The sequence below is a fragment of the Siniperca chuatsi genome, linkage group LG23 (genome assembly GCF_020085105.1).
Source record: "Siniperca chuatsi isolate FFG_IHB_CAS linkage group LG23, ASM2008510v1, whole genome shotgun sequence".
NCBI classification, from domain to species: Eukaryota; Metazoa; Chordata; class Actinopteri; order Centrarchiformes; family Sinipercidae; genus Siniperca; species Siniperca chuatsi.
The window spans coordinates 11,286,568-11,311,770 of record NC_058064.1 but is presented as its reverse complement, the minus strand read 5'-3'; the positions used below and the strand labels follow the sequence as shown (position 1 = coordinate 11,311,770).

The following is a 25,203-nucleotide window of genomic DNA, read 5'->3' as shown; positions in this document are numbered from 1 at the left end:
ATTTTTTACTTTTTTTCTTTAAAAATTACTCAAACCGATGAATTGATTATCAAAATAGTTAGTGATTGATTTAATAGTTGACTACTAATTGATTAATCGTTGTAACTCTACTAAAAAGTAGTAATGTTGTGTGTGGATTCAGGTGGACAAAAGGTGCATGTTAACACAAAATATCTTATTTTAAACACCAACACAGACAATCTTCACCACACACGCGCCACGTCCAGCTGAAAGGAAGTGATTAGAAAAGATGTGCTTTCTGTTCTTTTTATTTCTCCCGAAGGGGAGAGGGGGGGACACACACAAAAGAGAGACAAGAGTGAGAAAATTTTAACAAAGCAGCAAGACAGAGATAGACGAGAGAACAAGAGAACTGCAGAAAAGAAGTCCTGTTGTATATATAATGCATGACTAACCCATTTTTTTAAAGACCCACCAGCAAAATAAACTCCAACTTCATGGTCCCTGCTTTGTGCGAGTGTGTGTGTTGACCATGACGTCTCTTATGTAGACGTTTACATGTCTCACACAGTCAAAGTCTGTAGACAGTCAACACTTACAGGTTCCTAAAGTCCGACTTTGTTTTGTTTGTCTTACATCTGCCCTGGTGCGTGTGTATGTGTCTGCTTAAGAGTGTGTAGACTGCGCTTAATCATGCATGACGACGAATCTCAGTCTGCTGCCGTGTATAGTAAGAGGGACACACACACACACACACACACACACACACACACACACACACACAATCCCACCTGGAGGCGAGCAACTGTAAAATCACATTCTCATAAATCCACTGTTTCAAAGCCAAGAGAAAGGTGACACCTGACATCGACTGTGTGTGTGAGGGTAAGCGTCAGTGATTAAGTATACTATGTGAGCAGAGGGTATCTGGGTGACTGCCAAATAGTCATGTGTGCTCTGCGGTCTTTGTGTGTCAGTAATAGCCTCTCATGTGTGTCCATGCATGCAATGTAGGTGTAAGCTTAAATCCAGATGCTGCCAGTCTCGCTGTGGATTGTGAGGTTATTCTTGAAGGGTGTGAATGCCTCTGTGTGTGTGTGTGTGTGTGTGTGCAGGGGGACAACATGGTGTCCTCTAAGTGTACTCAATGTGCCACCTCTGAATCGGTGCTTCTGCAATGTTACATTGCACTGTAACATTAAATACTTTCAGGACAGATTGAAAAAGGGGACAGTGTGTCACACATTAACACATACAGCAACATAGATAGGGAGAGAGAGGCAGAGATGGATGGGAAACATTTAGCCTACAACCTGTGCGTTTAAGTGATTTATGATCTAGAAACCACCTTTTTACTGAACCACTTAACTGTAAGGCTACTGTACAGTCCTGTTTTTAAGTCAGGTTTGTGAGACAGAGACTGTGTGCTTTTTTGAAAAGCCATGGTTTACACAGGGCAGCAAAGACATGTAGTTATTAAAAACTGTCAAAACAGTTCTGCCACAGAGTGATTTTCTATCTTGATCTCAATAATAATTAATATAGGTGTTGTCTGTCTGTTAGTTTGCATTTGTCTGCCTTTGTACCACATGAAACAGAGTGTTGCACTGTAAAGAGGAAGCTGTAAGAGTTTGCAGATATATGAAGGTAAAAATACTGAAAATGACCAGCTTCCAGCTTGAGAGACGGAGAATAAACTGCTTTTCTCCTGTGAAACATCTGTTTGGCCGCACTAAACTCAATCCAGACTGTGAAAGCCGCAGTGTTGAGGTTTAGCAGCAGGTGATGCAGAGGGTTTAGCTGTCAACTGCTCAGCTGACGTTACTGTAATCTAATAAGAACTTAGAGAGAAGATACAGACAGAAGGACTGTAGGAGTGAAGTAGGTTAAGGTTTTTGGAAACGTGGGCAATCCCTTAAACACACTAATGTGCTTACATTCAGGCACTCCCACATACACACATTGCTTGGACAAATGCAGTATGTCTGCCACACGTGATTCAACCTCAGCTGCCCAAGCTCCAACAAGTCATTATGACAGAGGTTATGGAGTCAAATTGCGCTCTGTGTGAAAGTGTGTGTGTGTGTGTGTGTGTGTGTGGTTAAGGATATGATCCCATCCCTCTGGGAAGTGTCCATCCTCGCTCACTGTATAACAGCTCATGTACAGTCTAGAGGTCAGCGTAGGCAGGCTGGCTGCTTGTCTGACACAGAGCCACAGTCACGTGTTGGGTAATCATTATCTCAGTTGTTGTCGTACTTCAGCAGAGTACTGTTCCAATTAATTCTAAGAAAAAATTTCCTGGGAAATGCCTGAGGAAATCTTTTCGACTCCAGAAATTAATTTAAACAGATTTGATAACGTGTTCAACCTGTTAAAAGGGAAGCTAGTCTATTACCAAAGTAAACATTTGGTTTTAGGAAGAGTTTAGAGGAAGTATAATTACTAACCTCACATTGTCCATATCTGCTTTAGGCTTGTAAACTCATATGGCTGACTTTATTTGAATTTAGCACTGGCTGCTGCACAATCAGGAGCAAACATGCAGAGAAATGATACTGATAACTAGGTCTGCAACCAGTGATTATTTTCATTATGGATTAATCTGCAGATTATTTTCTCAATTAATAGTTTGGCCTTTTAAAAGTCCGAAAGTGAAAAATGCCCATCAAAATTTCCCACAGCCCAAGCAGACTGATTTAAATTGCTCATTTTGTCCAACCAACAGTCCAAAACTCAAACATATTTAGTTTACTATCATTAAAAATACAAATATTCACATTTGCAAAGTGAACAGTACATTTGCAATTTCTGTCTAAAACATTTGTTTCCAATTCATTTTCTGTTGAAAATTAACTAATTTTTAATTGACTAATGTTTCAGCTCTACTGAAGCTCTGTGTGTATGGTCTTAGTAGAGTGTGTGTCATAAATAACCTCAGTGTGTTGCATGCACACCCTACATTTTGAAGGCCCGATTAGATGACTGTTATTTTAATGAATCTGTTTTATTTTTACATAAAAAAGGGTCATCTTTAGGTGTCAATGTGGAGGCAGAGGAAGAGTGAATGTTGTTTTTCATACATACTAATGATGATTTTTCAATTTACCAATTTAAAATGAAAAGGCTCTGCAAAACCCTGAAATATTCTGGTTCACAGATGATCAAAAAATCGATTTTCAAGTGTTTAAGTGTTCTAACTTGTCTCAAAAGCCTGGAAAAGAGGACAAGATGGATTATTTAATTAATATTTTTTCTGATTTCTTCAGTATTATAGTACATGTTTTGTGAATTTTGTTGTAGACATAAAAATCTGATTGAGACAGTTATTCAGACTGGTTTTCTTTGTTTTTAGACCTTTTGTAGTATTGTTTGAAAATGTATGTACTGCATTCTGGATCTGGCTTTTTTGAATTTATGATGTCTTGTAAGCCCATGCGGGCCGGGCATAATTAAATACATTACAAAAAATTACAAACGTTATCCATTCATTCATTTATAGAAAAAAGAAAAAAAAACACTAAATTGAAGTTAGGTATATGTCCTGCAGAAACTACAAAAATGTAGGGTGTATATAACAAGTTTCAACTCACGACAAAAGAAAAGGTACAGTAAAGATTTTGTGTTGTATTAAACACAACAGCAACACAACAACTACAGCTCGAAAGCCAGATGATGGATAGAACATCCAGAAAAATCTTAAAGGAAGAGTGTGTTTGCCAGACAAAGTTAAGAATACCAACAACAGCACAGAGACTTCTAACACTTTTCATACAAACACGAGCTAAGCAACTAGTCTCGGATGATAAACAGACATGAGAACAAGAGAGGAGCGAGGAAATCCATTGAGGCACTGGTCTGCTCAATGGTTAAATGAGGCAGTTTTTCTTAAAAGCCCCTAAAGACCAATCTCCCCCTCTGTCTCAAAAAAACATCTATCCAGCTCCCCTCAGACTCATTAACCATTCTGTTTGTAGACCTGGCTAATGACTTTCACCTGACTAACGACTGTGCACATGCACCTGAAAAGCTGTTTGTTTGTGTTATGAGGAATCCTCCGCTCTAATTAGTTCTGCTGAGCTCTACAGTCAGCTAGCAGAAGGTAAGTTGGAAAAGGAAGCGAAGAGGGAGGGGAAACATTTAAGGAAAAATCTCCATCTTCCAGCGAAACATGGAACATTAGAATCAATGTAAACAAAGTCACATGCTGGCAGTTTGGTAGAGGGTGGGATCAAGGAAAGAGCTGCCAGCTAACAAGAATACAGCTGAAACTCTGTGGACCAATGACAGCAGAGCCTGGACTTAATAACCGACCAAAGAGGAAAGAGCTCACCCGTGTACACTGTAACCCCTGCACAGCACATACGGAGAGATTCGACATGTGACTCACACGTGCACGATGCTCTCTTGGGGCCATAACAATTTGGACAAGACGCCAAGACCCTCAAAATCAGACAGTATGTTCCAAACACACACACATACCAGACTCTAAAAAACACTGTGACACTGTGCTCAGGCTGCCACAAAACCAACTGTTCTCTCTGTTCTTGCCTATGACCATGAGGAGGGCATGAAAAATCTGCATTAGCATGGCAACAAACTAACACAAATGTTTATCAAACTGTTCACAGTTGGAGGGCTTAAATCAAGGATATTCGGTTTTTTAAAGCCACTTTAAAGTTGTTTTTGTTTTTTTCTTATGTCACTGGATAGGAAAATGGACGTGGAAAGTGTGATCTTAGCTGCTTCCTGAGAGATTTTTGAATTCTGCTGGTTTGTGTAGGGTGATACCTCAAACTACTTATCGACAACTATCTACTACTCAAATTCATGTAAACTCAACTATCCCTTATTGATTTTTATTACATCTATACAAAGAACAAAGGTGAGTGATGCAGATAAGTAAAAAGAATAATAAAATCAACATTTTGGCAAACATGCTTATTCGCTTTCTTGCCGAGAGTTAGATGAAAATTTGATTGATACCACTTTCGTGTCTGTGCGGTAAATGTAAGGCTACAGCCAGCAGCCGGTTAGCTTAGCTTAGTATATAGACTGTAAACAGGAGGAAACAGCTAGCCAGGCAAGATCTGCCTACCAGCACCTCTAAAGCTCACTAATTAATCACAAAGTTATATCTTCTTGGCCAGTCTGAACCAGTTGCCAGGCAACCAACGGGAACTCCAGGAAATTACCGGTCCTGGCCAAGAAACAAATTTGTTGTTTTTACACTTCAGTGTCTGTATGGATGAAACAAATATAGGTAGGCAGATTTTGTTATCTTTAGACAGAGCCAGGCTAGTTGTCTCCCCCCTCCACTCTTTATGCTAAGCTAAGCTAACCGGTGCTAGTTACCCCACAGACATGACAGTGGTATCGATCGTCTCATCTAACTCTATAATTCTAATATATTGAATAATTCCCAAAATGATGAACTATTCCTTTAAGATGTGCATTACAAGTTCTGATTTTTCTCTCTACAATGTCTGAGGGTATAATGCATTAAGATAACTGCTAGAGTAACTGAATGAGTGTGAATGCTCGGAGGACACTTGAGAGTGACGGGCGAACAGGCTGAACCACTATAAGATGGTTGGGTAGATGGGTGGATGGAGGACACAGGGAGCAGGGTATAGGTTGAGCCTTTGATAGGTCTTTTAATAGTTGATTTGTGTGCTGAACAAAGGAAGACATCACACAATAATAATAATCATATTAGAATAAGCAAATAAAATTTAGCACATAAGTTTCATAAAGCAATTAATCAGTAAAGGAAATAATGATAATAATCCTGCCAATTCCGGTTATCTAAATAAACATTTATAAACTATTATATTCATCAATTCATTAATTATAGGAATAATATTCAAAGAACAGAAAACAGATTGGCTGGTTTAGTCCATAAGGTCATGTGATTTACAGTGCTCCGTGTGATCACATGATCCACAATCCACAGTCTTTCGTACTAGAGTAAAGAAACTGGCAAGATCGATCACGCAATCGCATGCTGCCATAGGTGAAAGAGGAAAATCCATCATTCCAAGTGAAGCAGGCTGGTTGCACTTACGTTTGTTTGGCGGACACATACAAGGCTCCACTCGTAAGCATAGAAGCTTTTGTTGGGCGACTAACCTGCTGTGTTGCTCATGCCTGGCTTATATGCGCTCCCCGGTTGGCTTAAAGCCATAACGGTAATCACGCAGGGCAAGGAAAGAGAGTGGAGAGTAGTTATAGAGCCTTTTATACAATAACAGAAGGATTGTGATCGAAGATGACAGATATAATAGGAGGAAGTGAAACTGGATGTCACATCCACCTGAGGCTGGGCGGCGATGCATGAAAGCAATAAAAACAAAGAGAGGATGTGCAGAGGACTCAAAGGTCCAAAATCACAAGCATTGTTCACTGGGATTGGTTCACTGTGTATTGGTATTTCCCTTGTTTTGTTGTTGTTGGTCGAAGTTTGTGTGTGTAATAAAATTCCACAGCTTATGTTGTTGTCTGACAATATCTCCGTCTCACAGTGCACAGTATGTGTCGAGTTTGTTTCAGAGTTTGAGGTGCTTGTTTACAGAGAAGTATCTGTTGTTCGGTATTGTGTAAAAAAAACACAGTGGTTTACTTATTCTCTGGTTGAACTCCTTTCAAAAGACGGGATAACATTATCAGACTTTATTGGGTTCTTTAGCTATATTTAGTTCTCAGCAGGATCTTTTCTCCACTCCAGAAAATCTAATTTTCATTAGTTGCATCAGCACAAACTTTCAATTGAAACTGTTTCGCCTAACAGCTATTGCCATCTAAAATTCTTCCAAGTCTTAATTAACTAAATTGAATTAAACAATCTCTAAAAGACACTCAATTGAACTTTAATGGCACTGAAAGTTTGGCACTTATAGATTATCAATGAAGATATAAACTGAAAACTATAATGTTTCAGAGTGATAGTTTTAGAGGCATCATTATGACATGTTTTAACTGTAATTGTGTTTAAAACAATTCTGAGCACCAGATTCCCATATCAGATGTTTCAAACTAAAGTTTTAGGTTGAGACTGTTGGCAGGTAAACAGCTATTGTTTCAAAAATTCTTTTCTGCAACTGTGGGGTGTGATCAGGAAGACACACAAATACCAGAATCGCATGGGGACAAGTTCAAAAACGTCTGAAAAACAGGAAACTTGAACGAATTAATAGTTGTTGAAAAGAGAAATCATCCCTGTAACTTTTTGAAATGTATAGGCAAAAAACACAGATCAAAGTGTCAATATAAGAGACAGAGAGGCAGCCTATTCATATCTGATGGCAAACAGGATGTGTGATGCCAACCCCAAAGCTATACCGCACACTCACAGACACATTTCCAGACACACTAACATTAAGAATGCACCAACTGTGAAAGTCTTGGCTGATCCCGATGTTTAAAAAAAACAAAACAATTTGGCTGATAGCCAACGCTGATATTTTGTTGTTGTTTACTTTGTTTTTGTTGTTATTTACTCATCCTTTTGTGCCAGGGAAACAAAGAAATCTTCATTATAAAAAATAACTGAACTGTTTTAAAGTCATTCAGCCCTACATTACACTATCTTTGATTGAGCATAAATTAAATCATACAGATTTATGAAACAACCTTTAATATAACCTTCTTTCACATGAAAAAAGCCTTTTTAGCCTGCTATACAACAAATACAAATAACCAACACAAATTTAGCAAGTGGAAAATTGATGTGACACAACAGATAAACATCGACCACTGCCATTGGTGAATGTCAACCTGTTTGCCGATAGGCCGATAGCAGTCAACAAGGTGAATATCGGCCAATACCGATGTTCGGCTGATGTATCGGTGCATCCCTAGCTAACACCTACCCAAAATGCTGAAAAATTCAAAGGGCGGCCTGTGGGGAGTTAAGACAGCCTGCCCTCACTGGTTGGGGCAGGGGGCCCCTAGCGTCCTCTCAGGTATCAGTGTTGTGTTACAGCAGGTAAAAAGGGCGCACACAAACACACATAAGGAGACACAATGCACACACGCACACTATTGTGTTTCAGCTCAACGGCTCTATGCTGATTGCCTTTCACACTGAACAACACACCGGCAGCTTTGTCTGTATGCAGACAGACACACACACACACATGCACAGTCAAAAGGGAACATAAGTGATGCCTCTGAGGGAGCGTGTCTAGCACATTTGGTTGATAAGTTCGATAGGTTGCCTTCATGGGATGCTAATCGCACAGATTTTTGGTAATTTGTTTGCTTTCCTTCCAGGAAGACGTCTGTATATAAACATAACAGGCCTGCACACATTCAATAACAACATCCACATCATTTTAGACTTAGAGTGGAACTAAAACTGAACATCACGCAAAGCTGAGCCAACCCTGCACTGTTAATTACTATAGCACAGAATGACTCATCATTGAGTGATGACTCAAGTTTGAAAAAGCCTTGAAGGTGGTGAGGTTGTCGATAATAAGTGGAAGTGGCGGAGGCTGAAAAGTTTGGGTAGCTCATTATCAAGAACCTGCTGGTAAAACCTGAGAAACTCAATTACAAACTGCTCTATTCTCCTTCAGAAACTATTTCTGAGGTGCCCCTGAGCAAGGCACTAAACACCCAACTGTTCAGGTTATGGTGCTCGGTTATAGTAGTAGAATGCGTTTGTGTTGTTTATTTTGAACTTTTATAGTGTTGGAGCTCGTCTTTTCCTCTGTTAATGACACATGTGGTGCTCTTTTTATTATATGTACTTTTATCTTTTACTTTTTATGCTTCTGCTTTGCATTAAAGCACCGTTCACTGGAACTGTGATAATGTGTCACTTTATGACTCTTGCATCTTGCGTGTTTTACATACTTGTATGTATTTATGTTGTTAAGGATAATTCACGAATCAAGAAAATTAAAGTAGAACTCAACACCACCATGCAGTACTTTTTAAAGGCACACACAAGCAAACTCTCACGCATGGTCCCAAAACCTTGCAAAACTTTTAATCTAAATCTGTTCTTAACTTTAAATCACTCCTTTTCAAAGTGAGGTCAAATTATCTTCCAATGTTTAATTAACTCTAGTGTTTAATCTACTTTTTGATCTGTGGAAACAAATTAGGTCTTCAAAGGGAAACTGGTGCTAAAACATGTTGCATGTGGACACACAAACGCAGCAGACCTGTGGTCGAGTGATTAAACCACAATACTAATTACTGTTTCTAATGAACATGAGCATGAGTGGTGTATGACTCACATCTACAATGCTTTGTGTGTACATGTGTATCACAGGCTGCTTTGCAAAGATACTGGTGTAAAAAGGTTAAAGCAGATTTAATTCCCATTCATGTCATACATTGCAACTGTTGATTCAGATTTTAATTCGGGGGGGAAAAAACTCCAGTATATATGCTTATGTTTAAGACTTTGCTGGTCACCGTCAGTTACAGAACATTATACTTCCCTGCCAACAATACAGATTTAATTATTAATGTGTGTGTTTTGGTGGGGATAGTTTTCCTGTGTGATTAGTCAACACATACTGCGCCATATGGCTCTGAACCAACCAGATGTCGGCATACGTGTGTCTGTGTGTGTTTGTGTGTTGGATACTCACCCCATTGTGTGAGGGGCACTCTGAGGTGCTGAGGTGACTGGTTGAAGGACCTGAGGTGGGTGTGTTTCCTCTCTCCCGGGGACTCATGGGATCTGTAGGCGTGCTGTCTGTCGTGTGCTCAATGAGGTTTGAAGTTCTGTGTCGAAGCACGAAGGCAGGGCCCTCGGCCCCGCTCGTCTCTCCTCCGTCCAGCTTGAAACGCTGGACTGGTCTCCACGGACAGAAGACTCAATGGATGAAGTTGACTAAATCCGGATGAGACCGAACGTGATCAGACTGAACAGGAATAGGTGGAAGATGAAGAGGACAGAATGGAGAGATAGGTAGAAATAGAGGAAGAACGAAAGCAAGAAAAAGAAGAAAAGATGGGGAAAGGAAAAACAAGTTAGTCTCCATGATTTTGTTTATCCTCAAATTTGAAATTACAGTAATAAAATCTAATCAAAACAAAACAACTCAGACAACAGAACTGTTTAACACCATATTTTTTACAACATTAAAGTAATAAGATAATACCGTGTAGCAGTTTCCAAACAATAAAAAATACAAGCCAATAATATCACCAATAAATTAAGCACAGTACATATATCACAGCCAAAGCAGTAGGAAGTCTTCTATGTGGACCAGACTAAAAATATGATAGTGGAGGCATTATCTAGTATTTAAAAAGATCACAAGTTCAATCCCCTTACAAGACAAACTATCCTGGAGATAAATCACGGTCTCCACTACAGTTCATATACATTCAAAGCAGTTTTGCATTAGAGATAAAGATGATGTTTGGTGTTGCTTTATCTCTGTCACTTCAAAAAAGTTGCCCGTGGTTAAAAGGCCTTAAAATGCTGAATCGACTAACACCGACAACCAATTAGGAGATGCCAACTTGCTGTCATGGTGAGTTGCTTAGCAATGAGAGGTGTCAAGAACAGGAAGTAGATGTGTTCCCTGATGAGAACTTACAATCCCTTTTCTTCTTTATCACTTCATTTCAAATTCCACTTTGTCAAACAGTGTTGACAAAGGTGGGAAATTTCCGCCAAAATCAAATCAAGCCAAAAGCAGGTACAAATGCTTAAATAAATCTTATCCAGTTGTAGTCCGTTATATGAAATGCTACTCTCTGACAGTATAGACTGAATGGTTGCAGCACCACCACTACACAGTTATAAACTCAGACATATATCTTTTTAAAATTTGGAAAAAAATGTTCATGATGGCAATAGGAGTGAAAGTGTGCAGGTGTTATTACTAAACATGTAAGGACCATAACCACAACTTGGAGCAAACGCAACTAGTAAAAAGAGGCCTACTAAAAAAAGTCCTTGGTTTGGAAGATTTACTTTTCTATCCTTCTGCAGACATATGGCCTTCATGGGGATAAATACACTCATGTGTACCTGACCTAGACCCATTCATATCTGCATGTTTTCACAGCAGCTTGTTTCCAAACACTCACATGACCAAAGCGTTAATGTTGCGTAAATGATGAGAACTGCAGCTGAACATTCATATCAGCATGTCTTACACTGCTGAGATAGTGTTTCTCTCCGTGTGTCTGGCGCACACACACAGCGCTCCAGAGGGGCCAAGTCAATGTGAACATGTCACCGAGCACTGGACCACTTCATTTAAACGATTTGCCTGTGCTACCACAAACATACATTAGAGAATTACACACTCAAAGGGGGAAAACAAACAACACAAAGACACGTACGTACAAACCTGAGCATGTACTTTATTTGTAATAAGGTGATGTAAGCATGTAGGGAACAAAAGAGCTGCAATGGATTTAAAGTAAAGGACAAGGTAACACACTCATACAATATATTGAACTACACATAAACTACCTCACTTAGATATAAAATTATTTTAATTAGGATGAAAGCACAGTGATGACCACGAGTGATTGCTTTTACACCTCTTCTACTGTAACAGACATCAGTAGGATCAAACTAAATAGTGGAGTTCAGAAAGTTGAAGGCAACAGAAAGTTGGCTTCTTCACATTACTGCTACTCACCACCTAACTGCGTCTGAGCCATAGACTGTATATGAAGATGGACGACATGACAGCTCCCCAAAAGTGAAGCCAAAACATCTTGATCGCCCCCTGGTGGATGGCTGCAGTATATGTCATAAGCCCCGCCCCCTCCATGTTAGCAGATGGGACATGAGCCAAACTAAAAACTCAAAGTACCCGTCAAATACATTTTTTCCAAAGATGGTTTCTTTCATTTTAGGTAGTTCTTATCACACTGATGTATGTTCAAGTATTCGTTGTTCTGATAAGTTAGGTTCTAATTGGAAGGCCAAAACAGAGCGAATATAGGTGTTTTCATATTTATTCACCTAAGTGTGGACACAGTATTAACTTTGCAGGATAATATATACAATTAACATACCCACAAATACTGTGTAAAGACAATGTATAAGAGCCAAACTAATATCCCTACAACTACTCTGTAATGATAATCTAAACAGCCCTAAAACCCAGTCCTAAAAGTAAGAATAACTAGATGTTATTAGGAAACACACTCCTCTTTGAGGAATTATGACACATCCAATATACTGGCTAATTGCCATTATTTCATTTGTTTACTTATTACTTTGTTAATCTATTAGAGGTTGAATAAAAAAAACAAACTTAAAAGTAAAAGTGAAAACACTCATTCTGGTTTCATGTGAAGTTGGCAAAGCTTTTGTTCACCACACAAACTACGAAAACGGGAGCAGCGTTTTACTGAGAAAAGGAGCGTGTTGTTGAGAAAAACCATCAAACCACAGGCTGGTGGTGGGGAAAGAACATTGCTATGCTAAAAAAAAAGAGGGTAAGAGGGTAAAGAGACAATAAAGACTAAACTAAAGAAGGACAGAGAAAGTCATTAGTAGAGCCATTGGAAAAATACAGAGTTTCATAACCCAATGACATCGACCAACAGACATTACTGCTATTCTCTGCTGCGAAGATGAGAAAGAAGACTATCTGAGCTGAATTGAGATGACTGGCCTGTGGGCAGGTCCCGTAATCGAAATCAAACACTTCTACAGTCAGAGATTGTCTAATCAATCTCTCCGCTTTTCCTCCTTCCTTTTTCTCCCCAATCGACTATTTTTGAAAATTACATTGACACTCTTTTTGAGTAACTGCACCCTTATTTTCTGTCATGATGAAAAGTGATATTTCATGCCGGGCCCTTATTAGCTAGGGAGTAAGAGGAATAAACTACTTTTGATGGATTTTTTTGCAACTGTAGTCAATTCCCCAAGATAATAGTCTTGTGGCCTGATTACCACACAGGAACAAACAGCTCTCCTGACAATTGAAATAGCTGAGATGTTTTGTTCTGTGTGGGTCCGATAAGAGTCTGGAAGCAGTGGAAGACGGGGAAAAAAACATTAAAGAGACTTGTGTGGACGACCACACGTGACCATCTCACTCTGTACATATCTGTACACACACACTTATAGAGAGTGTATGGTCAGTTTCCTATGGTTTCCTAGCATAACCTTATCGTGTGTGTTTTTTGTTTTCCTGTCTCTTTGCATTTTCTAACATTGACACTATAAATACGTTAACCAGAAACAACCTCACCCTGATGAAGGCAAGATAGCCAAAAATATTTTGCTGAGATAAAGAAAAGTGTGTCTTTCTAACAGCTGCTTGACTGATTGTCAGTGCTCTTCTACAGTCATGTTATTTACAAGGGGAGTCAAAAACCTAGAACACACAAGCACACATGTACACTCATTGGCACTGCTTTCAAGAACCAATTGGATGACCACAGTAGCAGAACAGAGAGAACAGAACAGACTGACCCTATAATGACATAAATAGACTCACTATGATGGAACGTAAGACACAGAGGAAAAAGAAGAGAAAAAATTATTCACACACAGAAATCAAATGGGGCTCTCCGGGGCCCGTGCCAACTCCAAATATGTTGAAGTTTTAGTTCTGAGAAAACAGCTGACACATTATGTCTGTTGACAACAGGATGTAAAATGACTCATCAAGATGTTTTGTGCGTGGTAACAGCATGATCGCAATTTTCTGGGCTCATGAAAGCCTTTGCAAATGTCGTATACATCCTTATTTTTTCCCTATTAAAGTCCCTGTATGAGGTACAATCAGTCTCCACACTCAAACTCCATGAAACAAACCATTCACGGAGACAAGTTTACCATCTGCACTGTTTTTCTACAACTTGAAAAATATCATCAAACTGCCCCGGAGTGGCACTTTAACCTCAGGAACAGACAGAAGAATGGACATAGAGGATAAAAACAGTAGGATAAAAATCTCCACTGGTGTGCCCTTGAGCAATTGTTTTTCAACCATTCACCAAATAGATATAACAGACCAAGCAATTGAGGTTGTGCACTGTCAGCAATATAGAAATAGTCTTTCAGTACACTCACTGAATTGCTCTTTTAATTTTTTATATTTTATTCTCTTGACATTTTGAACCCTGAGGTTCTCTGAGGCTACATTAGTAATGCCATCAATATGCATTATTGTCCTTTACCCATGGATGCTATTGAGCTTTTAATATTGGTGCTATTGATTTGACCCAGAGTAGAGGTCAATTATGAGTGTGTGCATCCACTACAACTGACAAAAGACAGCGTGTGTACATGTCTTGCAGGCTGTGATGGCATGTTGTGAGTATAAAGACTACCCATTACCCACAGAATCGCAAGTGAAAAAAAATCCAAAAGTGAGTTGTGTTTTTGGGCGACTTCTTAAAACAAGAAAGTCAACAGAGCAGAGCAGAAATATATAGGAAGAGAGAAACAGAAAGAGGCGGGGCAAGCACATGTGTGTGTGTGTGTGTGTGTGTGTGTGTGTGTGTGTGTGTGTGTGTGTGTGTGTGTGTGCAGTAAGAGATTGGTGTGTGCATCTGTGGGGAAGAACAGGCATGAGCATGTGCCCAGCTTTCCCTAATGCTCATTGTCACCATCTTTCTCTTTGTCTTGCTCTCACTTCCTCTCAAACACACACACACACACACACACACACACACACACACACACACACACACACACACACACACACACACACACACATACACAGAAGACATCTGACTTCACTCCAAAGTAGTCATTGTCACTGTAGAGCCATGAAAAGGTGGCTCCAAAAATCAATACTAGTAACCGACAGACAAACCCAACAGGAACTCAGGTGAAAAAAAAATAATAAACTGAAGACAGAAAGAAAATAGCAATGACTGAAAGCCGAAACGAAATTTCAATGGGGATTGATTTGTTCTCTGTTTTTTCTCCTCAAGGGAAAGAGTGAGTGGTGAACCTTGGCAGCAGTTGTGAAAATGTGGAAGTGTAATGAAAAAATACCCATTTCTGGCTCAGAAACTCTGGACTGGGGACCCACATTAGGTTAAAGGGCCCATCTGACATGGCTGTGACCATTTGTCCAATAAAATCCCACGTATATCACTTTGTGTATTTAAATGATGTGTAATACAGGAGGGGGGCTTCGGAAGGTGACCTAAATGATAGTGAACGCTGCCTGAATATGAGGCAAATACATTCAGTTTAGGAACCAAGGGAGAGAAAATGTGTTTTATGAGGAAGTTCACTCCAGGCCGCAACGAAGGCAGCAGTGGACAGAAGTGGGTGAAAGCATTACTTCTTCTAACTAAAGGAGAAAGAGAAGGTGAGAGGCAAGAAAAAGAAGTTAAGGAAGGACAGAAGATATGACTCACTAAACCTGCTCTGCAGCATCGTCTGGTTGTGAGACATGCAACTACGCCATGAGGGTGTGGATGTTTGTGTAATGACCATAGACTGTATAAAACCCACATTAAGTTGTAGGTCATAGACTATTTGAAGGATCGGTGTTTTCCTTTACAAATGTAGGACAAAGGTCAAACAGTATAGTACAAGTACTGTGTAACTGGTCCATATACTGAAAGAATTAAAAGCCATTTTCACACATGTAGACATGCTGGACAACGTTTCTAAACCTAACTGAGTAGAAATAGGCCTGTCGCGATAATTTCGTTATCGACTTATTGTACGATGTACGGACATGACCTTGATCATTTTTGCTGACCTCGATATTGCCCGTTGTGTTTACATGCGTGTTTGTTTACATAAGAATGTCACCAACATTTTAGCCAACATGATGCCAGAATAAACAGCAGGGGTTTCCCTACCATTATAAGACTTGGGGTGCAGTGTTTAAGCGTTTTTTCACAGCGGCTGAGCCGAATGAACAGGGAAAAAAAAAAAACTATGTTGAGATACGTTTTGCCGTCATTTCTGGTCACGCGGCTTCTGTCCTCTCGTCGTCTGCCCTCTGTGTGGAGTTTCACCATGGCCGGGGCTCAGGCAGCTCCTCTCTCCGCGCACACAACGTGTTACCAACTTGGCGACTTTCTCGCTAAATTTAGCAACTTTTCAGACCCTCTTAGCAACTTTATTTCTAAAAAGCAACTAGCGACAAATTTAGCGACCTATTCAGACCATCATGGAAAAGGCAAGAAATATATTCATAAATTATATTTTAATTCATTCCCATGCATGCTGCTCAGAGTAATCGCAGTCCTCGGCTCTTCTGCCAACAGCAGCGGGGTCTTGTCTCTCCTCTTGCGCCATGTGCAGACAGTCAGTAGGTGTGGCATTTGGGGCAGGCAGGTTTGAGCTTCTCACACGCTTTCTTTCCGGATCTCTGGATTAGAGTGTTCCTGTAGCTTGTAAATATGTAAAGAGTTTGTTTGATCTGCTCCCTTCTTTTTAATTCAGATATACAATGTCCCTGTAGTGAGTTTGTGATTATTTGGCTAAAGATTTCTGTATCTCTCCTTTGCTGCAGCCGACACAACCCCTATGCTTTATACAAATGAATGCGATGGAATGCCATGCAAATGCCCTTAAAATGACAATAGCATCGTTTATCGCAATTATTGCTGGGACAGTATATCCAACAAATGTAGTTATCGTGACAGGCCTAAGTAGAAATAGAATTATGGAGAGAAAGATGAAGACGAGAGAGGGAGATTACGTGAGGAAAGAATGAGAGGCACGTTTTACAAACATCTACTATTCACTGGAGGACTTTAACACCCATGTTTGAGCATTTTTTATTTAATTTCAAGCAAATAAACAATTCTACAAAGTGGACACTTTCATGCTCTGACTCTTATTCAACTGTGTCTTATTGTTTGGAGCAAGGAGCCTTCAGTGTAAGCTGATATTTGCCTCACATGATGACTGCTGAGTATTTCACTTAAATCTCTGTAGTTAAGTACCTATTAACTAGCAACTCTTAGACGCTAAGGGGACTCTTAATTAGTGCTTTATTCAAGACAGATGTGCTGGAAAGGCTAACAAGTTAAAACAATAAGTCAAATACACACTGTTGGCTGCAACAGGAATATCATGAGAGAGATCTAGCATATAATGTCAAACCTATATTCCTCTTACATTTTCTATTTTTAGGCTATTTGCTGCACATTACAATGATGAGTATAGTATGAGGGTAGGTGTATCCACTTCCACAGCAATGTTACAGTATCCCTGTTTCTTTCAGTATAGGCTCCTAGTTCTTGTGTTGTGAATGTTAGTGGCTGTCAAGCAACATGACTTTTCCCCTACAATGTGTGCTCACTGTCTGAGTCAGATATGGCCTGTAGCCTGTCACCTGCTATGTTATTACTCTCTCTCTGATAGACACACACACACACACACGTTTGTTTCACTATGCCTGTGGGGGACAGTCATTGACATAATGCTTTCCCTAGCCCCTTACCTTAATCTTAACCATCACAACTAAATGCCTAAACTTAACCCTAACCTGACCTTATTGTAATTTGTACCCAAAACCAAGTCTTAACCCTCAAAAACCAGTCTCTACCTATGGGGACCTCAATTTTTGTCCCCACAGTGACACAAGTACCCACGGGATATAAGAACATGAAACAGAGAGAGAGAGAGAGAGAGAGAGAGAGAGAGAGAGAGACATGCAGTATATACATTTCTCTCCCTTTTTTCCACTCACACACACATTTGTTCTATATATGGATACATTTTTAATCATGAACCTTAAAAGCAAGGATGTAACTATTCTGTTAACAACAGACATCAACAAAATGTTGTTGAATCTATAAATTTCAACAAATAATTAAATCTGCAATAACTTTAATTTATAATTTTTTTGGCCCCTTGGGGACAGCAGAAAGTTGTGAACACAACATTGAGATATCGTCACATTTTAAGTTGATATCTCGAAAGTGAATGCATGTTTACTCAGTGTTGCATAAACAATGAGGCGATGCCATCTACGACTATGACTATGAGCATTTCCATGACCTCACACCTAGTTTTTCAGGTTAGACGGATGCCTGCAACAGTCAACAGGAGATGGAGTACGTTAAAACAGGTTACACAGGCCTGTCAATTTAAAATCAGTCAAAACAGTTTACTGAGCCGCATCTTTTGTTCAAAGTTTATTGCTAGCAAGAGTTTTCACAACCTGATAGTCAGCTAAAAGACAACAGCTAGGCTTGTTGAGCATCTACCATGTTTATTTAAATTTTAACCAGACTTTTGGTATGTTAAAAAAAGAATGCAAATAAGTTGCATATACAACAGTGGGGTTTCAGGTGGATCAGTGGCGACTTCCTGAATGTACAGTAGACTACATTCGATAATGCTTATGAGAATAATAATAACAAGAGCATTCACAATTCATAAAATGTGCTGTTGCCATTTAGCTCTTCTAAGTCAATATATCAGCTTTTCTTTGCAATTTAAAGAAGCCATGTTGACTGACTTGAATAACCAATGCACAGTCAACTGCACAGACACTTAGACCTTCGACAGGGAGCAGAATCTTTTTTGTCCGTCAGTCAAAAAGCCACAAACACATTATAGAAGATAACGACTTCTTGTGACAACACAGTTCGCACATTGCCCTTTAAACAACATGGTGAAGTTGACTGGTTGACTGATTTGCCAATATCTGTACTATTTAAATGATCTATACCTTACCTAAAAGTCAGGGTGAGTGTGGAATGGTAGTAGTGATAAGAGTCGAGTGTGTAGGAGTATTTTAATTAATGTAGGAATTTTTCAGTGTTGGCGAAGACACTTTTCTTGTTAAGCTGTCAATATCTTAAGGCCCTGATCTTGCTTGCTCAGGTAGAAAGAAAAATAGTATTGACGTCAGTAACTTCCTTCTATTTTCTTTTCTTTGTGTCCCAGTGGGCCCTACAAAGCAAGTAAACCTGTACATTATCATCTTTTGAAGTGAAATGACCTCCAACCTTTTTATCTCACGCAAAGGGAAGAATTAAAATTTAAAGTTTAATTTAGTGCTTACCGGGACCTTATGTACATCAATCAACGACAATAACTGAAAAACAAGACCTTCTGGGTGTTAAATTGTTACTATTTTGTAAACTAAGATGGCCTATTACCCATGAACTATTTTGCAGAGTTGGACGTCACATTTTCTTTCCAAAAAATTGGATCAGTCACTCTGGATTCAAACTCTTTACTTTATGGTGATTTATGCTGTGTGTGTTCCTGTAGCAGGGGGTTGGTGAATAGGCCTCCCTTTATATTTTGGATAGCTTTACAATGATCTTAATCTGCTGTTGGAGACCACATGACTGCTTTTACTGTTCACTGGGACTATGCGGTCGTACTGAGACCTGCACTTAAACATAACCACACACATACACACCCACCCTACCATGATATTACTGAAAACACACCTTTGATTCTCTGTCTCCATGCCGCTACACCTAAAAGCTAGTCAGTGCAAATAATTGTGTAATAAAAACTTTTGCTTTAACCTACTTGCAGCTTCACATGGGTTTGGTTGCTTCATGAGAAAATGATTGATAGAGAATATATATATATATATATATATATATATATATATATATATATATATATATATATTTACTGTCTGTAGGGCTGGGTTTAAAGCAATTGATTTTCCGATTCAAATCGAACTTCATTTGAATAATAATTCCAATATCGATTCATAAAATCTTGATGAACTCTTTCTCTGAGCTAAAAACAGCCGAACATAAGACGAAGAAATTTCACAAACAGTGCGTTGATACATAACCATGCAGTATTAAAGCATGAATGACACTAAAATTCTACAACATATTATACTAACTTACATGTATCACGGAGGTTTTGTGAGTTAAGTGAAAATCTGCCATTCAGGTATACAGGTTCCCGGGCTCTCCTGACTGAGTGAGCAGTCGTCAAACAATGTGGCTAATCTTACTAGCAATCTACCTTTTTTCTTTTAACAAGAAAATAACAGCACAACATTTAGAAATGCAATACTTGATGATTAAGGGGCATTATTTCAACCTTAAATTTCAAATAGTTTTTCTTAATATTTATATATTTATTGAAAATATAATGGTTGGGGAAACACTGGGGCTCTGAGTGGAAATATCAGCTCTGTTATAGGTGATTTAAAGGGTGTAAATGTAAACATTAATATTTTTACTAATACACCAGATTAGAGGGTTCCTTGTACAATTTACAGCATTAGTTCTCTGAGAATCTCTTTCATATCCAAGCAAAACTGGTATTGTTACTAAAATAATCCCTAACCGAATCGATATTGAATCGAATCAAATCAGAAATTGAATTGAATCGGGACCTTGTGAATCGGAATCGAATCGATTCGGGAAATCAGTGGCGAGACCCAGCTCTAGTTGTCTGTGTAAGTGTGTGTGTCTCCTGGTGACCACTCAGTCCTGGTACAACAGTGAGTTACTGATGTGGCTGTCAGCAGTCTTATGATGGAGAGATAAACAAAGAGAACCAGTGTTAAGTGAACCACCCATACATGAACACCCTTGTTCTCTCATTCAAAGTATACACAAACAGAAAGCCACATAGCACAGTTACTACCAAGTATACACACGCACACGCTTGACAGATATGGTGGAAGGTGGAAATATTTTACCATAAAAATATTCCTAATCCATAGTTATGCAACAGGCTATAACTACAAGTCCCCACAACACCCTGTTCCTAAGACATTCCTAATTTCATCAGAAGACAAGAGAAAAATACCATGACAGATTACATACACAAGCATAGGTCATATATTAGGTGACATTCAGGTGTCCTTCACTAGAGGAGATTTGTCATTGTCAACGGTTTGGTTTGATGTGAAATAAACTCACAGCCTGTGTAACACTCTGTAACACACATTTTAAACAGCGCTGGTCCCTCTGTCAAACTCTAACCAAACATCCAAACAAACAGTTTAACAGGCAATCTATACCTCACAACTTGTTAATCCATTTTTTTTTTTAAAGCGGTGGCTCGCCCAAAATAGCAGGTATTATTTAAAAAAACTAAATGGCATTCATTGAGAATAGCAGGAGCAAAAACTTGTCCACCAACAACTTTAAAAAATGACCTGATTTTGCTTCTAGGAAGAGAGAAGCGCTCCCATAATCACAGCTTTCCACATAGACACAATGCCACAGATCCATGTGCAAAAGCAGAAGAATCCACATAAAACATCTGCGTAACAGGCTGGCACTGGCTGCTAGTTTTACAAGTCACAGTTTGTGTGTGGTGATGGCTGATCTGCTATACTGTCTTAACCCCACTTAGCTAAAGCAGAGAATCCCTGAATATATCAAATTATCCTGGACAATGTGTAAATGTTTCTGGACCCACACTATACAATGCCTAGGCTAACACTAAAACTGGTTAAATCCTGTCCAAATTACCACCCAAAGATATTCAAAGATTCTAAATGGTACTGAACCACCAACCATCTGAACATAGAGCAGACACAGACCACAACAAGGTCAGTGCGCTGTTGGCTCTACAGTGCAACCAAATGCAGTCGTTTTCAAGCACTGGGTGGTGATGCAAAGGTGGGTCGCATGAGGATAAAAATAGGTCCCCTAAATGTTCTGATGAATGGGTACATAAAGCTTCTAATTATATTAAGATATCAGTGCCTTCTGTCTCTGCAACATGAGACGGGTCAAAACCATAGACCCAAACTTATTCAGGTTACTGTCAAATTGCCTAAATGTACAGGAAGTTTTCTCTCAGCTTTTCAACAAGGTGGGAAACTAGATTTGTGCCTTTAATAAAGATAGATTGATCACTGTATTTATTAAAAAAATCTTTTTGAGTGCCATCGCTCTGGTGTTTTCCTAGCAAGCATTCTTAGTGTTGGAATGTGGGTAAAGGCAGGACATCCGATACGACCTCATGCTTTGGATGAACTTGATATTAGAAATTAATTCACACACCCATGTCTGCCTATCCACTTACAAATTTACTAACACCTACATATTTACAAACCAACATGTATGTACAAATGCTGCTGGAGCAAGCACGCTACGCATACATATCCTCTCACACACAGAAACAACCAATATTTTTTCCGTTAATGCTGTTTTTGCTCAGCGTTTGGGGCGTAAGATCCTTCTTGTGCCTATGGACAAAGTAATTAGCTAGCGACAGGCTAATTTAGCTGGGTGTATTGTGAATGTTGTTATGTGTGTACATGTTCACTTAGGCAACAACATAAGATAAACCATTTAAGAGAAAGGCGTGTTTTGTTCTTTTTGTTTTGTACACCACACACACAGCCCTGTTTTGAGAGTTGTGAGGGACTGAAAGACAGCACAGACGGAGACAAGAAGAGGAATATAAAAGAAAGAGAGAGGCAGCTACTCTGTCTTATGATCAATCAATTTTGCACTGACAGTTCTCTACTATTCTTAGAAGCTATGTTTAGCTGCTCTCCTGCCAGGCACACTGTCAAAGACTGACTTCATTATACATTAAATTCTCTAGAGTTGCACTTCCAGTAAAAAATATGACGTATTGCTCAATAGCCACATCTAGCAGGGTGAGAAACGGTGAACACATCAGCTCAAGCAATGGAAGTTCTGAATTCATTCTTTGCATAATTGCAAATCAATATCTTCCAACAGGAAATTACTGCAAAGTTCCTGGTTAGATGAATCAGATAAATGAACTCCATGGGGTTAACATACTGTCAGTACTTGATTTTTCTATAGAACACGGTTGCTATACATAAAAATGATGCATGGATCTGCTTTCGATCCCTATGTGTGCTTTGACATGGAAGTACACTGACATGCACAAGTGCGACTTGAGAATAACAGCAGGGATGGGTGTATGTAATTATATTTACAGATCACAGTTTTAAGTTTCTTTCTGGTGCTGTTAAGTTGCATAGGAGCAAACTTGTACTTGGAAATAATGACACTGTGAAACCCCAAATAGTCAAATTGCAAGGTAAGGCACTGATTAAAAATGCAAAATGGGTTTCAACACAAATACCAGCTAAGACGCTGTGCCATGAAATATCCATGGGCTAATGTTGAGCTAGGGGACGGCTGGGAGTGTTTTTGTACATATAAAGTTGGGGTTCAAGACAAATAGCCTATCAGCTACCCAGCCCATAAAATATTTATGAGGTGACCTCATGCTTTGTGGCAAACTGAACAGAAAATGGGACGGGGAAAAATATGCGTACTGAACGTGTATATCTGATGGGTAACAAACCACTATCAGCAGCCCCATTTGCAGAAAGCATCATATTTATTTGGTAAAAGAGTGAATATTGGCTGGTTAATACAGAAAATGAGAGCTTCTTCTCAGAGCAACAAAACTCAATAAAAAATGACAATGGCTTACTGTGTGAAATATGTGTTAAATACCCACAGACTTACATAAACCAGACGGGTTGGGTTCATATCAGGTCTACAAGTCTTTGAGGTTCAACAGCAGGAAATCAACTTATACTATCTTCCATAGGAACATAATGTGTTTATGAAATAATTACAGCATAGTTCAAAGGGTAGGTTGTACAGAAAGCAGTATTGTTTTAATCTGAAAACACATAACATAGCTAGATACCAAAACATGTGTTTAGAAACAAGATGAACCAAGCTGAGCCAAAACAGGACTGTCAAGTATTTAAATAAATTAGCATTTACAGGAGCTGCTTGCATCTTGCTGTAATACGATAACATAGGCTCTCTCAACCATTCACATACAAAAACAAATACACTGTGTGCGCAAATGTAGCAGCAATTTGAGCCCCACTTAACAATGCTCCAAACTCACACAGAGTACAGAGGAGTCCACACAACACTGGCGAGCAAGCAAGACAAAGAAACCCAAAACTCCAGCCAGACCTCCTTCTTGTTGACAGCGACAATTCGTATACTTCCAACACAAGCCACACACCAAGGAGCGTTTTGATTTGTTTGACCTGAAAATGTTTCACCTTACATTTAACACGAGCTGTGTTGTCAAAGGTAAAATAAGAAGCACACTGCAGCCCATCGACAGACTACGATGATGGTTTGTTTACACCGAGCTAGCGAGCTGGCTAGTCCGCTAACAACAGCTACTACATCCGAAAGAAGCCAGATAACTCTATAACAGAGCTTGTGTTTATTTTGACAGCTTACCACGTCGACCAATCTGCCTTTAAACATACCAAATACTGAATCCATATGAGTGATAATGCCTCGTAAAGACAGAACAAAGCTGTGCTTTCTTGCTGGCTAGCAGATTATGGTTCTCTCTGTTGTTTTGACAGCCAGAATTAGCTGGATAGCAAAGCTGCTAGCTGGCAGGTTACATTCAGAGAGGCGCTAATATTACGCTAGGAAAGTCCTGGGTGAATTCAACAGTCTGAAACAAGATAGAACAACAATAATAACAACCTATAGCGGCCGATATCAGTTGTATTACTCACCTGGTCCTGATGTCTGAAGAGGAATCCGTCCTCTGGGTCGTGTAACACAATTAACAGAGTTATATTCGCTGCTCTGCTCCTCTCTACTCCGAACTGTACTGACTGTCGCTAGACCAGACTGGACTCAGAGACGTCGGAGGGAGGCAATCACTGCGTGACGCCACTCGCATGACGGCAGATAGCCAATCAAATCGCTCGACGAAGAAAAAAACGACCCGTTACTGACGACCAGGAACAGGAAGAGACATTCTAGAAATTGAGTGACGTTGTTGTAGTTTTTAACTACTTTGGCAATTTTCATGATAGAAAAGTGTGTAAAATTAGTGGATATAGCAACATTTGTGAGCTGAAACAAATATATGTGATTTGGGTTATGAAATATGATGTGAGCTCAGCTGTGCCACTCTGTTTAATATCAATGGTGTTTCAGTTGCATAGCCAGCAGTCTTTCAGCTGGAAACTTGTTTGGCAGCTGCCATGTGGAAATTGAGCAACTTTCAACAATGATTGGTCACCCAAAGACAAACTAACAATTATTTTCATTATCGATTAGTCTATCGAGTATTTTTGTGATTAATCGTTATTTAGTCTATAAAATGTCAGAAAAGGAAAATAAATACTACCACCCCAAAACCCAAAGTGATGTCTTCAAAGTGCTTGTTTCATCTGATAGTACAGAAATATTCGATTTATAATGAACAGAGAAAAACAGCAAATTCTGACATTTAAGAAGCTGAAAAAAGCAAATATTTGGTATTTTTACTTAGTATACAACTTAAACTATTAATTGAGTGTCAAAATTGTTAATTGGCTGATTTTCTGTCCATCGCTTAATTAATTTAATTGTTCCAGCATT

At 39.2% G+C, this 25,203-nt stretch overlaps 1 protein-coding gene across 1 annotated transcript in view; it reads right to left on the bottom strand.

Annotated features, from left to right (window-relative positions):
* The window catches only part of adipor2 (adiponectin receptor 2), a 31,914-nt gene extending 7,409 nt beyond the window's left edge, over window positions 1-24,505 (bottom strand). The window contains exons 1-2 of the mRNA XM_044185424.1: window positions 24,348-24,505; window positions 9,573-9,848 (exon numbers count right to left, since the gene is read on the bottom strand). Coding sequence (XP_044041359.1) covers window positions 9,573-9,659 — 87 coding nt within the window. The 5' untranslated portion in view covers window positions 9,660-9,848; window positions 24,348-24,505. The remainder of the gene's footprint in view (window positions 1-9,572; window positions 9,849-24,347) is intronic.
* Between the last annotated feature and the right edge of the window lie 698 nt (window positions 24,506-25,203).